This window comes from Felis catus, chromosome B1 (genome assembly GCF_018350175.1).
Source record: "Felis catus isolate Fca126 chromosome B1, F.catus_Fca126_mat1.0, whole genome shotgun sequence".
NCBI lineage: Eukaryota > Metazoa > Chordata > Mammalia > Carnivora > Felidae > Felis > Felis catus.
The window spans coordinates 80,652,978-80,667,385 of NC_058371.1; the positions used below are offsets into that span (position 1 = coordinate 80,652,978).

Sequence of the window (14,408 nt, forward strand, 5' to 3'; positions counted from 1 at the left end):
TCCTTTGTTTTCTAATGTCATTGGTCTAGTACATAAATGATTATATTGTACACCTTTATCATTATCAAGCATTTTTGTAGTCCTGGGAGTAAGTTACAAGTTTTCATAGGTATTGAAAATTGAGCTTGCAAAGTCCAGTTGGATCGTATCTTCTGATATGAAATGAGTGGACTTTTTCAATATTTACATCAGATTGTGGAAGAAAGTGATCTGCGAGGAAAGGTATTAGATGATTTTAAGTTTAATGTTTTTCTAAAGTAATGTTAAAAGGTAACTGAATATAAGATTTAGCTGAAGGAAATGTACAGGAAGATTAATCTTTTGTATAATGTATTGGGAAAAATCTAATCTAAGGGTGGAAAGTGAATTTATTGGTCCATGTAAATGAAAAGGTCCAGGGGCGCCAGGGTGGCTCAGTCTGGGTAAGTGTCCGACTTCGGCTCAGGTCATGATCTCACTGTTCGAGAGTTCAAGCCCCACATCAGGCTCTATGCTGACAGCTCAGAGTCTGGAACCTGCTTCAGATTCTGTGCCTCCTTCTCTCTCTGCCCCTCCCCCTCTCACACTCTGTCTCTCTTTCTCTCTCAAAAGTAAAAATAAACATTAAAAAAAATTAAAAAAAAAATAGAAAAAGAACAGGTCCAAAAGCAGAATCCACTATCAGGTTCCATCAGGTAAAGGTTTTGATTCTACTTCTCTATGATTCTCTGTTCTGCCTTGTACGCAGCAGCTTTATACACCCTTGTGGATTTCAATGTGGTAGGAAAAGTGCTGGGCACATTTCCATGTTGCACTGTCCTTTAAAACTGACTATTCTCTGCAGTGTTTATAACATATAAGAAAACTTTTTTCCTTCCAGATTTTGTGTTGTTAAACTTGTTTACATTTAGTTTATGCTCTCATATATTTATATATTCATCTTTAATATAAATATACACGTGTAGCATATGTTCTGGTGTATTAAAGGAAATGTGAGATTGTGTAGCATATTTGTATTTAATGATTTTGGGGATGAATGCAGATATAGTAGTGTCATTTGGGATGATTTTATTTTTATTTTGTGAAGTTGTTATATAACTTAGGAGGAAGTTTTTTCTGTTACTTATTAGACACCTTTCATTTTAAATGCTTTTTCCATAAAACTGTTGATTACCAAAAGGTTTTGTCATGAATTGAAAGTTAGCGCATTCCTTAAACTCACAGCTTGCACTTTGGCAAGAAATAGTCTTGTTACTTCTTGTTAAAGTTAAAAAAAAGTATCTGTTTTTATAAGTTAGATTGTTGTTTCAGTGAGCCAACTGGAGTTTATAATAAGTTTTAGCAGCAGAAGGAAGTCAGCATATGTGCACAACAATGCTTATGTGCTGAAATGCTAGCATATCCTTTAGGTATTAAAATGAGACTATTTAAGGGCATAGCTGACTCACAGTCTTATTTTGTGGCTTTTAAATTTTAAACTACTTTCATTTAAATATTAGAAACATAGCTAAATTCTTTTTTGTGATCACTCATTTATTCATTCATTATTTATTCATTCATTTTATTCATATAACAGTTTTAAATGCAACTTTTCAAAACTGCAAGATTATAAGGTGTGCTGTTGAAATGGTCTGATTGGTGGTTATGTGGTTTTGTGTGTGTGTGTGTGTGTGTGTGTGTGCGCACATGCACTTTCATTTCCTTTTTACTAGAAAGAGTAATAAGACCTGATGGACCCTAATTTCATTGCCAAGTGTAAGAAAGTGATAGATCAACATGTTTTCTATTTGGTTCTAACATGGGAGATAAACATTTATTCTTTGTTTAACACTGTATACATTTGTTTGGTTTAAATTTCTGTTCCAGGGGTGCCTGGGTGGATCCTCTGTTAAGTCTCCAACTCTTGCTTTCTTTTTTTGGTTCAGGTCATGATCTCGGGGTCTGTGAGATCCAGTCCGGCCTCAGGCTCTGTGCTGACAGTGCAGAGTCTGCTTGAGGTTCTCTTCTTTCTCCCTCTCTCTCTGACCCTCCCCGCACTCTCTCTTTCTCAAAATAAATAAATAAACTTTAAAATAAGTAAATAAATAAATTTCTGTTCCAAATGTAAAGTTCTATGGTAAAAAAATACAGTTTTTTCCCTCAAAGCTTTATAAATGTTTAAAACCTTATGGGACTGGCTAAAGAAATCATTGTATTTAAATTCAAGGAGATTCTGCCTCATAGTAACTATGGAAGGGATTATGAAAGAAGTTTCTTCTTTAAGAAACTGGCACATTATTTTTCCAAGTTTGAAGAGATAGAGTTATGTAGTTTTCATGCTGTTGTTACAGAGGTATTTCAATTCCCTATCACTTATGCTGCTGTTTAATGAAAAAAGCTAGAAAGGTAGAATTTGGGAATAGTTACCCTGTTTTCCTGAGAAAAGGAATGATTGCAAGCTGAAAAAAGGAATGATTCAGCTAATCGCCCATGCCTCAAAATGTGAAGTAAATATTAGGTCTTAATTTCTGAGTAAAGTTGCAAAGCTGTATATAACTTTGTGAAGTTTTGTGAGTTTGAACATTAAGCCAAGTAGGAGAGAAATATAATTAAGGGTTTCTGCCTTCAAATACCTGAAAGAAAAAATAAAAAGAAAGGGAGAGCATTAAGAATCATAGTAAATAAAAATCAGGGCAGGGTAGGAAGGAGTTTCCTGTCAGATCTGAGTGTATTTTATGCTAAACTCTATCTTATCTGTGTTTAAGGCTAAGCCTGGTAATTTGAATTATGAAAATAAGGAATCTTCACGACTAAAAGCAGTGTGCTGATTACATGCATGTTATTTATGTTGGTTTATTTATTTATTTATTTATTTATTTATTTATTTATTTTGTTTCTCAAAGTGAATTCCATAGATCACCCATACCAACATTATGGGTGGATGATTGGGAGAAAAAAAATATCCTTGTCTCCACCTTAGGATCTGTTGAACTAGAATGTGTGGTAGATGGGCCTCAGGATTCTTCTTTTAAAAATTATGAATTAGGGGCGCCTGGGTGGCTCAGTCAGTTAAGTGTCTGAGTTTGGCTCAGGTCATGATCTCGCAGTTTGTGAGTTCGAGCCCCACCTCGGGCTCTGTGCTGACAGCTTGGAACCTGCATCTTGCTTCAGGTTCTGTGTCTCCCTCTCTCTCTGCCCCTGCCCTTCCCCTACTCGGTGTCTCTCAAAAATAAATAAACATTAAAAAAAAAAAAAAAGAAATAGAGTATAGTACTCAACCAGAAGTTAAGCCCCTACTACGGAGGCTGCTTTTAGGCAAACAGGCTTAAGCAATGGAATGCACAAAGGGCCATGGTGACCACCTGGCTGAATACAGACAGGCCCATCAGGCGACCCACCCTGAAATATCCATAGGCCCTAGTTGACCAATGGGCTACCGACAACTAGGCACAGTTACCAAAAAAGTGAAAATTTCCTGTCGCCATACCTCCTCACCTTCCCTCCATAAAAGCAGCCCCCTCCCACTGCCTCTTTGCAGACAGCCTCTCCTCTGCTGTCCTGCTTGCCACTCCCTTGTGGTGTAGTCAATAGACTATCTCCTTTGTGCTGCCTCAGGTGGATTCTTCCACCTCTGGCGCCACTGGCTTCTACCGGATCTCGACCCACATTACGGGGCACCCATCCAATGGAGAGACATACCCTTTAGCTACCACACTCACTTTATGTAGACGCTGGGAGTAAAAAGGAGAATGAGGCCTGCTTTCAAAAGCCTACATTTAGTGTGATATCACACTATTCAAAACCTCTATTTCATGTTATAAACCTGACAAAAATAGGTGAAACAGAGTAAAATGGCTTTGTATTGGCTCACTTTATCAGATTATTGTTTTCCTTTTTTAGTGTAGAAAAAGCCTAAAATGCACCCCAAGTGAACTGAGCCCCACGCACCTGTGTAAGACAGCCAGAACTTCAGTTTAGGAATCTGGACTGTGTTTGCTTCTTCTAGGCAGTAGGCTGTTCCTTGCCTAGTTTAGGGTTAAGGCGGTATGCTCCTTTTAATGTAAACATATTTAGTTGGCATTTTTATTATATTTTAATTAGTAGGTTGAGGGATTTTAGAACTCCTTGGTAGTCATGTAGCATTCCAAACACATTTTAAAGAAAAGTTTTGATTTCAGGTATAGTAGAGAGGTAATTAAGTTAAAAGGTGTGTGTGTGTGTGTGTGTGTGTGTGTTTAATTTCATCAATGGGGCTATTGCCCAAATCTCTTCAAAGAAAACTTAAGAATGTCTCCTGAGCAAAGAAAATTATTACGTGTGGTGAACTCTTTAAGTCATAGACGAAGGTCATGGCAGTCTGAGTGTGTTTAAAAAAGGTTTTCTGTCTGCTTGGAAAGCAAATGAAGCACTCATTACTAACTTTAAAATTATAGCTATGAGAAGATTTTTGCTAGAGGTGAAAGATCAAGATCATCACAGTCCAAATGGAGACAGAAAGTTCAATTTCTGGCTTATCAGTCAGGCATGAAACATTTCAGGGTTATTTTGCATTATCAGTGGGGAGTTGATCTTGCTAATCCAATGCATGAAGATAAGATTCATTGAAACATTTATAAAGGCATTTAGAGTAGATCTGATCAGCAGAGAGCCAACTTGAAGTGAGAAGGAAATCTGACCTGTCAGTCACTGTCTCAGCTTCAGCAATCACTCAGCTTTTCTGTGCCTTGCCTTTCTCTTCTGTTAAATGGGGTCCGCTACTGCTTTTGCTTGCAGTGGAAGTTTAATGGCCTCCTGGAGAAATGTCATATCTGAGAAAGGCTTTCCGTGTTGAGCCCTCTTGCAAGCTGGCTTATGGGCACTTATTTCCCTGCAGCCTCCTGTGCTCTCTGGGAAATGGTGACCATTCTTCCTCTCTGACAGATTAAAGAATAGGATAGCAACAGCAGCAGCAGCAGCAGCGAGAAATTGTATGTTAACTACTCTTCTTCCGTATATACCTTTTAACATTGGTCTCATCTTCTGGGTGAGGTTGGTATTCTTAGAAGCCCTGCAAAGAGTTGACCGTGTTTGTTTTAAGCTGCTATAAAACTTGTTTGAAACATGCCTAGATTTCTCCAGAATTTTGTTTGTGTGTAACTTAGAATTCTTCCCTTTAACCCCTTAATGCCTCTCAAATTGTCTTCCATTCTCCCACTCTAAACAAAAGCGTTTCCTTAATGGTTGGCAGTGATTTGTGTTCACCATATTCAGTGGCCAGTTCTCAGTTTTTGTCCCCCATGACTTAACTAGCCTTTGACACCATGGCTGCTTGCCTCTTCCTTTTGCTTCCCTGACGCTCTTCTTTCCTATTTCTCTTCCTCTGTCTCTCATCATCCCTTTTCTCCTTGTCTAGCTCCTTTTCCATCCTAATGGGAAGGTCTTCCAGGGATCTGATCTTGGAACACCTTATTTAGCATTGCTGGATTCCTGTAACTGGGTGCTTCTCTCCATGGCTGAAGTCTTTTGAACCCCACCTTTCAGTCTGTCTCTGCCTCAGACATAAGGACCAGTCTTGATCTTTGGTGAGAAGTGTTTAAATAACACCAGCTCAACATGCTGTGGCGCAACATCACCCCCTGTGTTGTTAAGCCATCTGACCTTTAGCAAAGGATTCACTTGCCCAGGAATCAAAGCAGTTGTTACCATTATTCACCTAGTGGCCTAAGTGGTCACCAGGTAAGCCCGGGACCTCTCTCTGTGAGCCTTGGTTTCCTCATCTGAGGAGTATTTGCATCTTTATTTCATGGGATTGCGTACAAGGATCTTATGAAATCGTATGTAGAAGTACTCATAAATTGTTCAGGAGCATATCAAGCAAGCATCGGCATCATCATTGTAGATGATGATGATTTTGTCACTGATGGGGTCACCTAGTTATCATTGCTTTCTCAAGAATTTGATCGCCTGAGTTTACTTATTCACTCACTTCACTCATTCATTAAAAATATATATGTTGAGTGCTTGCTATAGCTTTTTATATATATAGTACCTTCATAGAATTTTCAGTTGAGTAAGTGATATAAAACATAAACAGTAAATTGCAATATAAGATGGCTAGTGTTTAAATTTATAAGATGGTGAGTGTGTAAATAAATTTAATAAACTGTATAATCCCAGTTTATTACTTTGTATTAGTTTATATTATAGGTCTTCAATATTTTTATATAAATGTTTCTTACCATAACCAGGAATATTAGTCAGATATTTAAGATTACCCCTTCGGGGAATGAAAAGGAATGGGGAAACATAGTAGTAGTAGAAAGATTGCTTTGGGAATTTATTTTTTACTTAAAAAATTTTTTTAAGTGTATTTATTTATTTTGAGAGAGACAGAGAGAAAAAGTTGGGGAGGGGCAAAGAGAGAGTGAGACAGAGAATCCCAAGGTGGCTTCATGCTGTCACAGTGGAGCCTGATGTGGGGCTTGAACTCACAAACCATGAGATCATGACCTGGGTCGAAACCAAGAGTCAGTTGCTTAACCGACTGAACCACCCAGCTGCCCTGCTTTGGGAATTTAGAACCAGATAAAGGGGGTTGAACAGATTTGCAGGATATTTCTCTAAAGTCTGGAAAACCACCCTGGTTCTGTTCCAAGTCAACAAACCAACCAACCACAAGAACAATCAGGTACCATGTCTCCCTTGAACAGTTCTACATAAACATTGAAAATCTGTTATCTAATTCTTTTTCAGTATCAGAATGTCTGCATATATTAGGACCAACCTAAAACATTTTTCAGCAATTTGGTTTATTTGAATTAATTACATTTTAATTATCAAACTTTCTCAGGAAATACCCTGAGTTTATTAGTGATCATGAAGAAACACTAGTTTAAACAACGCACAAGTTCTTTGTTAGCTAATCTAATTTGATTAATATTTGTATTTGTCTTATTATAGAAAATTTGATTATTTTTACCTTTATTTCCAGATTGTGGGTGTGTACATTTTTCAGGTTCTGTGGCTTACTGTGCATTGACTACATTCCAGTTACTCATGTATTTGTATATACTTATGAAGTTGTTGCTACCGGAAATAGGATACTTGCTCCCAATAATTTGTTAAACCATGGAGTTTCAAAACTATCAATAAGTTGGATGTGAGAAGACTTAGCTTCTTCCCTTGGCCTTGTCCTTAACCAGCTCTGTGATCTTGGGTATTCTCTTTTTTAGCTTTTTAATTGATTGTGTATAAATAGGGCTGATAGGTCTATGTATTTATCTACAATAAATCTGTATCTATTTATACATATCTATCTATATCTATTTATTTTTTTCTCCAAGTTTTTATTTAAATTCCAGTTAGCACACACTGTAACATTAGTATCAGGTGACAGAGTTGTTTTAGATGAAAATACTTTGGGGAAGAAAAAGAAAAGGACGTATATATTTGAGTTATTTATAAATTTTTAAATTACAATATAGTTGACACACAATGTTACATTAATTTCAGGTGTACAACATAGTGGCTGGACAAGTCTATATGTTATGCTGTGCTCACCACCAATGTAGCTACCATCTGTCATCATACAACTTTATGATGATACCACTGTCTATATTCCCTGTGCTGTGCTTTTCAACCCTGTGACTTATTCATTCCATAACTGGAAGCCTGTACCTCTCATTCCCCTTCACCCATTTTCCCCATCCTATCACCTTCCCTTCTGGCAGCCATCGGTTTGTTGTCTATATTTATGCTAAAAGGACCTATTTAAGTGACAGGAGGTAATCTGTTATTTTAAGCTGTTTGCTTGTTGGTGAAATATGATTAACTGTATTGCATTAATTGTAGATCTTCATGCTTTCTCAGCTTAACTTTCCTTATGAGAATATATGCTTTATGAAACAGGATGGTATTATACATGTATCTTTCATATGGGAATATTCAGCATCTATCAGACTAAAGGAACCAAGCTTAATCTTTCCTGCATTGCTACAAACTTTGAAAATTATCCTTTTAAACTTTACTTGCATTATGAAGATATCAGATTGTGTCTCCTAAGTACCTAATGAGAACATTCTTCTTAGTGCAATACGATTTTTCAAGCAGATTATTCATGACCAAGAACACTTGGGTCCAAACTAATGGTCTGAATATATTGAGTGGGACTGAGCTGCATTCTAATCAAGTGATAAGATATTGGACTTGCAGGGCCCTCTAAACGAGTGATTTTCAATTTTTTAAAAAAATTACAACCCACAGATAGAAACTGAGAAGTTTCTAAAGTATAGTTACTCTATGTATAATTTACTTTCTCTTCTCATTTCCCCTCTCCCCACTTCCTTCCACCTTTCTCCTTTCCTTTCCTTCCTTTTCTTTTCTCCTCTTCTATTTTGGAAAGAAAATGCCAGTCAGTATTCACTAAACTGATTTTGTGAACTACAGTTTGAAAAATACTATCCTAACCTGTAGTGGAAAGCTGCCATCCTATTTCCTCTTGAGTCAGCTCTTCTGATCCTCTGGACAGACTTATTGGCCTTTGGTTTATTCCCAGGGGGATTCCTGGCTGACTGTTACTTGCAGAAGGCTCCTTTGGTGTTGGCCCTCAGACCGCTTGGGGACTTTGTGTTCCTGATCAATTCTTCTGCCATTTGTGGTCAGCTCATTTGAGCAGTCCGCTCCTGGAGAACACACCTCTTCATCCGCCTAGCTACCAGATGAAGTCCTACTCATCAGTCAAGGCCTAAGTCAAATACCACTTCCCTTCGCAGAAGGCAAGCCTTTGCAGCCGCCTAGTCAGAATTAATCTTTCCTGCCTTCCCTGGTACTTCCTTTGTGTCTCTGTCATGACATTCACGCTTTATCAGATAGTTTTGCTTGTATTTGGCTCTCCAACCAATTTTTGAGGTTCATTTTCAGGAACTGCTTTTCTCTGATCCCTTTAATGCTGTACAAGAGTATCCATAATAACAATGGCAAAGGAGCATTTGGGGAAGCTAGAGAATGACTCTAGTTCTATCACAGTCATACAACGGTCCCGACAAAGTTGTTCAGAGTAATGATGAAGTCACTTCCATGACAGTAATTTCCATAAGTTTGTGTTCAGTCTCTCCTTCAAGGATCTTTTCATAAACTTACTGTGCCAGAATAAAGTGGGATAGACTTGGACAATATTCTGTCTAGATTAGTCATATTTTGTCATTAATGCAAATAAATTTTAAATTTTGTTGAGAGAACTTATTGTGGGAAGTTTTCAGTTGATGCCCCATAGTGTTTCTTATTTAATGATCCTTCAGACATGGACTCTGAGACAGTGGGATTACAAAGTTCTCATCTAATTACAATTACATTAAGTTCACACTGCTTTGCAAATGGTACACTTTCTCAAATAGGCAGACCGTGATAGTTTAATTCCAAAAAACAGTCTGAGAAATTAACTGTATGAGGTAAAGCATATTTATATATTTATACATACTAATATTTTTTTAATGCATAATGAGTTAGCCTATGAAAAATGCTCTTCGATTTTATGGCTCCCATTTTCAGGGACAACAGGGACTGATATGCCTTAACTCTCACTGGAGTTTACATTGAGTCCTTATCAAAATGAGCCATCATAAATACTTATTACATTTGTGATCTGCAGTTACTGGCATGCATTTATTGTTTTTGTTCCTCCGAAGTACGATATTTCCAGTTCCTCAGTTTTAACTACCAACTGCTCTGCTCTGTGTTTGCACACTTGCCATTAAAGGTGGAGTACATATTACATTTTCACATGAAAAATGAGAGCTGGCATTAAAATTTAAAAAAATCTACCTAGGGGCGCCTGGGTGGCTCAGTCAGTTGAGCGTCCGACTTCAGCTCGGGTCACGATCTCATGGTTCGTGAGTTCGAGCCCCGCATCAGGCTCTGGGCTGATGGCTTGGAACCTGCTTCCGATTCTGTGTCTCCCTCTCTCTCTCTGCCCCTCCCCCATTCATGCTCTGTCTCTCTCTGTCTCAAAAATAAATAAACATTAAAAAAAAAAATCTACATATGCTCAAGTAGTCTATAAAAAGACATGAATTCTGTTGGTTTGATATCATCATTTTTAGTGAATAACCAAAGATAGAATTTTTGTTGGAGGAATTATGTAGTTCTATTTAAAAAGTTTTCATTTTCAAATTATGTTTGAAATGCTTTTTTAAAAATTTTGTTTATTTCAGAGAGACAGCATGAGTGAGGGGCCGAGGGAGAGAGAGAGAATGAATCTTAAACAGGCTCCACGCTCAGTGCAGAGCCCGACACAGGGCTTGATCTCATGACCCCTAGGATCATGACCTGAGCCCAAATCAAGACTTGAACACTCAACTGACTGAGCCACCCAGGCACACCTGAAATACTTCTGAGGGCTAAAAAAAGAGCCTACTTTTTTTAATTTTAATTTTTATTTATTTTTGAGAGAGTATGAGTGGAGGAGGCGCAGAGAGAGAGGGAGAGAGAGAGAGGATCTGAAGCAGGTTCTGCACTGTAAGTGGAGAGCCCAATGCAGGGCTAGAACTCATGAACCGTGAGATCATGACCTGAGCCAAAGTCAGGCTTAACCCACTTGCCATCTTGCTTAACCCACTGAGCCACCCATGTGCCCCCCAAAAAAGTCTACTTTAAAAACAGTTTGCCTATGGTTGATGAAGTTTTAGAACTTTGGGCCCAATTCATTATAAATTGATTATCAATAGAGAAAGAGGAAAGAAGTTAATTGAGTTAGAAGCTTGTTCGCTAAATAAAAGAGCCTTTTACTGGTTGGAAGGAGCCTAATCTCAGTTTTTTGTTTTGTTTTGTTTTTACTTCAAAATAATTTTTTAAAATATAATTTATTGTCAAATTGGCTTACATACAACATTCAGGGCTCATCCCAACAAACCTCAGGTTTTTTTACAAAGCCTTTTAGGGATGTGAAGAAATACTAGCTTTGTTCTGCATTTTCCTTATTTCTGACGTGGGTGAATAAAAAGGGCACAGCAGGATGATGGAATGACTCAGGACTGTAACAGTGCACAGTCCAGTAAGCACTGTTAACTTTTGTGGGCAATTCCTGTGCCCTGAGTGGATTTAGCTAGCTGCTAACCCACCCAGTAAGAGACCACTGAGATCACAGTAGGCTCTTGTCATCAAAATAATAATAGCCAGTGCTTTTATAGCCCTTGGTATATGTCAGTCCTTGGCCTCAGTGCTTTACATGCATTAATTCCCTTAATCCTTTTAACAGCCTTTGGAGTTAGGTACTATTATTCCTATTTTGTAGATGAGGAAACTGGCACAAAAAGAGATACAGAAACTTGCCCAGCATTGTGTAGCCCAAAAGAAGAGCTGTGATTGTAAACCAGGTGCTCTGCTTTCCGTGTCTATGTGCCTATCTTTCCCTTTTCTGCCAGTCCCTCAATTAACACTGGAGCTAGGACAGATGGCACTCAAAGGTCTCCCTCTATATGTGGCTTAGTGCCTGTGCTACCTAGGTGAGAAAAATAAAGGTTGACCTATAAGTAGACTCAAAAGCCATAGTTGCAGAAAAAATAATCCCTACGAAGTTGTGTAGGCATTGATGTTTCTACTTGACAGGAGGTCTCCCTTCAGAATGCTTTCCCATCTCTGCCAGGGCCCTGTGGTGGGTACCCCATCCAGGCATGGGCAGCACAGCAAAGGTCTGTGTATCTCACCGAGGCTTCCATTTGATGGCAAACAGTGTTTGTGAATATTTCTTATTCACAGCTGTATCCTCTGTGTCCAGTGCAGCACTCGGCATATGTCAGGGGCATAGTAAATCTATTTGAATTGATTAATATTTTTGAAGGAATGTGTTTAAATCTAGCCCTATCCAGGTCTTGATTTAAATATGTCTTATTAAAGCAGTAATTCATATCTTGTTTTACTTCATCCTGTATTAAATAAATTTGTGTAAATATCATACAGTTTTATAGAAAAATCAAGATACCTAATTGGCAATGTCTTGCAATATTTTTACTTCTCCCAGTTATTCACAACTATTCTGCTTCATCTAAACATCAGCAGCCACAGCCACTTAGATGGTGGCAACCTCCAAAATGGTGGGCATGATGTTTAGAAGGACATAAAAAAGACTTCTATAAGGTTGATCTTGTATTTTCAGATCAGTTCAGAGATGAAAAATGTACACAGACATTTTAGTAACTGAATGGGACCTTGAGTGTGTTTTTTTTCCCTTTCTTATTTTGGATGGTCTTAAACTATCTAGTCAAATAAAAATCTCATGTGGGAAAAATGATTTTGACACTAGAAGACCTTCATAGGTACTTGATAAATGTTTTTGTTTGGCACGAATGATGTGGTAAAAAATTCTTTTCCTTAAAAAAAATAGTGATTTTTTTCTCTCTGGAAGTTTCAGTGTAAACAATTAAAATATATGTAAGAATACTTCTTTAGGTCATCTTCTATTGTGATAAATACAGTTAAATTATTTTGCATATTTTTTGAAATACCTTTACGTGTATTTTCTCTTTTGAACTTCCTAACAATTGTACGAAGTAGATAAGACTGGTAATATATTACCCTGATATTTGTAGCTGGTCAAATTAGGATTTATAGGTAAGGTGCCTTGACTAAAGTCACACAGTTGGAAAGTATGGACTCCTTCTCCAGGCCGCTTTCATCCCATCATACAATATCTCAAGCAAAAACAACAGAACTCCAGGAAGGAACACCTGGATCTTATGCTGGCTCTTCATTACAGGTGGACGGTTTGAAATTGTTCTGGGAGATGGAATGTCAATGCACTATTAACTTGAAACACATTATCGAACACTTGCAATTTACAGAGCACTGAACTAATATTTTGAGGAGCGGGGAGGTAGAGTACAAAGAGAATCCAGCGGTAGTCTGCCTTCACAGAGATTGGTAATGAAATGGGGGAAATTGGCAGGAGCATAAGCAACAAGTGAGTGTGAATGAGTAGGTGGGGTCAGTCAGCAGGGGGCTGGAGAGGTCCCTAGGGTTTGAGCCAGGCCCACAAATTCTGGTTGGAAAGGTGGTCCTTGGAAGTGATCCGCTTTCAAGTGCTCTCCCACCGGTTAGGAAATTGTTTGAAAGTGCTTCCGAGTGAGGTGAAGGTAAACTTGTTCTAAGATCCAAGCTGGAAGGGATGCTGCTCACAAATCCTGTCCCAGTGATCTGGCTGACGCAGCACAGTTTGTTACCTGCATGTGGGAGCAGGAATGCAGGCTGAGTGAGGATGCGGTCGCATCACGACTGACAATTGCACTGCAAATGTTGCTTCCTTACAGTGACCTGGTGGCAGAATTGCCACTTTGCTGTGCCCATGGATACAAAATCTGAACGGAAAAACCGGAAACCACACTGATGGTGTGGGTGGGTCTGTGGCACAGGTAGGCCAAACCTGTACGCATCATGGCAGCTGTAGAGTTAAAAGAAAAAATCACCACTGCCATAGTCACAGAGAAAATCTTCAAATATATCTCAGCAGTTTCCATTCCCTACTGGATGAGAAGGTGATAGCAAATCTGAGATTTCCTTCTGTTCTTCAAACACGAGAAGGCTTTCGAAATTGTTTTGGTACCACAGATCCAACCTTTACCACCAGGAAGCCAATCCCCCCCAGGAACACAGCCACCAATATTCCCTTCTAGCTGGTATCTGAAACTGTAAGACACAGTGTAGATGTTTTTTCTTTAAATGTTATTGAAATAAAAATAACAAATTAACTTCAATGTTAGAAACCCTATTAGTACATACCTACTTTCCTCCCTAAATCCATACTATTGATTAGGTTATGTAAAATATTTCCTGGCGGTAGATACATGTTGTTTAGTGCTAACTGGGGAAATGATTAAATTAACATATGTGAACATGCTTTGCAAATTACAAACCATTACAGTTACTTTGTTATTAGGTTACTGCTATTAGATGATGCTATTAGATGACTGGCTTTTAAAAAAATTGTTGATTAGAAAGTCTATTTGATATAGTTAATTGAGTTAGGTATTGAATTGTCTTATTGTATGTTGTGTTACTACTCTGGGAGTTAGGAGTTAAATGTGATATATTCCACCTTGGTTTAGAAACCCATAGTTTTAACATGATACTTGAAAAAACATTTAGTGTTTTCTCTCTTCCTTGCCTAAATTGCTTCACTTATTTCTTTTTGCCTCAAAAGGCTGGGAAGAGAGAAGAGAGAGTACTATGATAGTCTACTTGATTTTTTTAAAGCTTCTTCACTTTTGTCTTTATATTTTTAAGATCTATGTCTTTATCTTTTGAACTTTCCCCTCTCTCGTTCCTGTCCTTTTCCTATTTATCTTTCATCATTGTCTCTCCCTCTTTTTTTTCTGGTGAATTTCAGTTCCTCCACTAAGTCTTAACCAAACTGGACCCTTTAGTAGGTTTCTGCATGATCCCCTGGCACCTTTGTTATTGTCACTGTCTTCAGTGTCGTCTCT

The 14,408-nt window shown here is 38.1% G+C and overlaps 1 protein-coding gene across 9 annotated transcripts in view; it reads left to right on the forward strand.

Annotated features, from left to right (window-relative positions):
- SLC10A7 (solute carrier family 10 member 7) overlaps positions 1-14,408 on the forward strand; it is a 256,637-nt gene that overhangs the window by 26,496 nt on the left and 215,733 nt on the right. Inside the window, exon 5 of one of the 9 annotated variants that reach the window (XM_045055795.1) lies at positions 8,492-9,173. The exons of the other annotated variants lie outside the window; for them this stretch is intronic. Coding sequence (XP_044911730.1) covers positions 8,492-8,572 — 81 coding nt within the window. The 3' untranslated portion in view covers positions 8,573-9,173. Of the gene's footprint in view, positions 1-8,491; positions 9,174-14,408 lie in introns of those variants that run through there. 9 annotated transcript variants of the gene reach the window in all.